Here is a 697-nt window from a genome sequence, read left to right on the forward strand (position 1 = left end):
CGCATAATAATAATAATAAAACTTATCCAATCTCATATATCCTACAAAACAAAAACAACAATAAAAAATCTGAATGATGATGAGTAACGCTGAATAATGATAAATAACGCTGAATGATGATGAGTAACGACGAGCAATGAATAAGGACGAGACTTACCTCGGGTATGGGGTTGCACCTGAGGTGGTCAGGCGAGGGCAGCGTCCCCCAGTCACACGTGAGGCACTGCGTCTCGTCATAGGGGTTCACTATCTGAAAGGACACGAAAATGGCATCTGAAAGACCCTCGTTCGTATTACTAGGATTTTGTCAATAAAATGAATTCCTCCCCCAAATACGTATACTAGTTTTAGTGAATACAAAAATATATAGAAAAAATATATCTACATAAAAACTGAATCTCAGAAAACAAAAACTCCCATAAATCGTAAAAAAAAAACAAGCATATTTCCCAAGGTACAACTAAAATAATCTAAAAAAGCCGAATTATCTTATTCGAACAGCGTCACTCGCCTTCCTAACCTGGTAGGTGGAGCAGTTGAAGCAATGCCAGCAGCACGACTCGCCCTCCACGTACTTCTTGGCCTGACCCGTGAGGCAGGGCAGAGAGCACACACTGGCGGGGGGCGACGGTTCCTCCAACTTGAACTGAAGGGCTGCGCCAGATAGGTGGGAACATTACACACACGCGAACTCACA

General features: G+C 42.6%; 1 protein-coding gene across 1 annotated transcript in view; it reads right to left on the reverse strand.

Annotated features, from left to right (window-relative positions):
• The window catches only part of LOC119585378 (metabotropic glutamate receptor 8-like), a 54,086-nt gene that overhangs the window by 31,907 nt on the left and 21,482 nt on the right, over positions 1-697 (reverse strand). Inside the window, exons 9-10 of the mRNA XM_037934045.1 lie at positions 521-654; positions 158-250 (exon numbers count right to left, since the gene is read on the reverse strand). Coding sequence (XP_037789973.1) covers positions 158-250; positions 521-654 — 227 coding nt within the window. The remainder of the gene's footprint in view (positions 1-157; positions 251-520; positions 655-697) is intronic.

The sequence above is a fragment of the Penaeus monodon genome, chromosome 19, assembly GCF_015228065.2.
Source record: "Penaeus monodon isolate SGIC_2016 chromosome 19, NSTDA_Pmon_1, whole genome shotgun sequence".
Classification (NCBI taxonomy): domain Eukaryota; kingdom Metazoa; phylum Arthropoda; class Malacostraca; order Decapoda; family Penaeidae; genus Penaeus; species Penaeus monodon.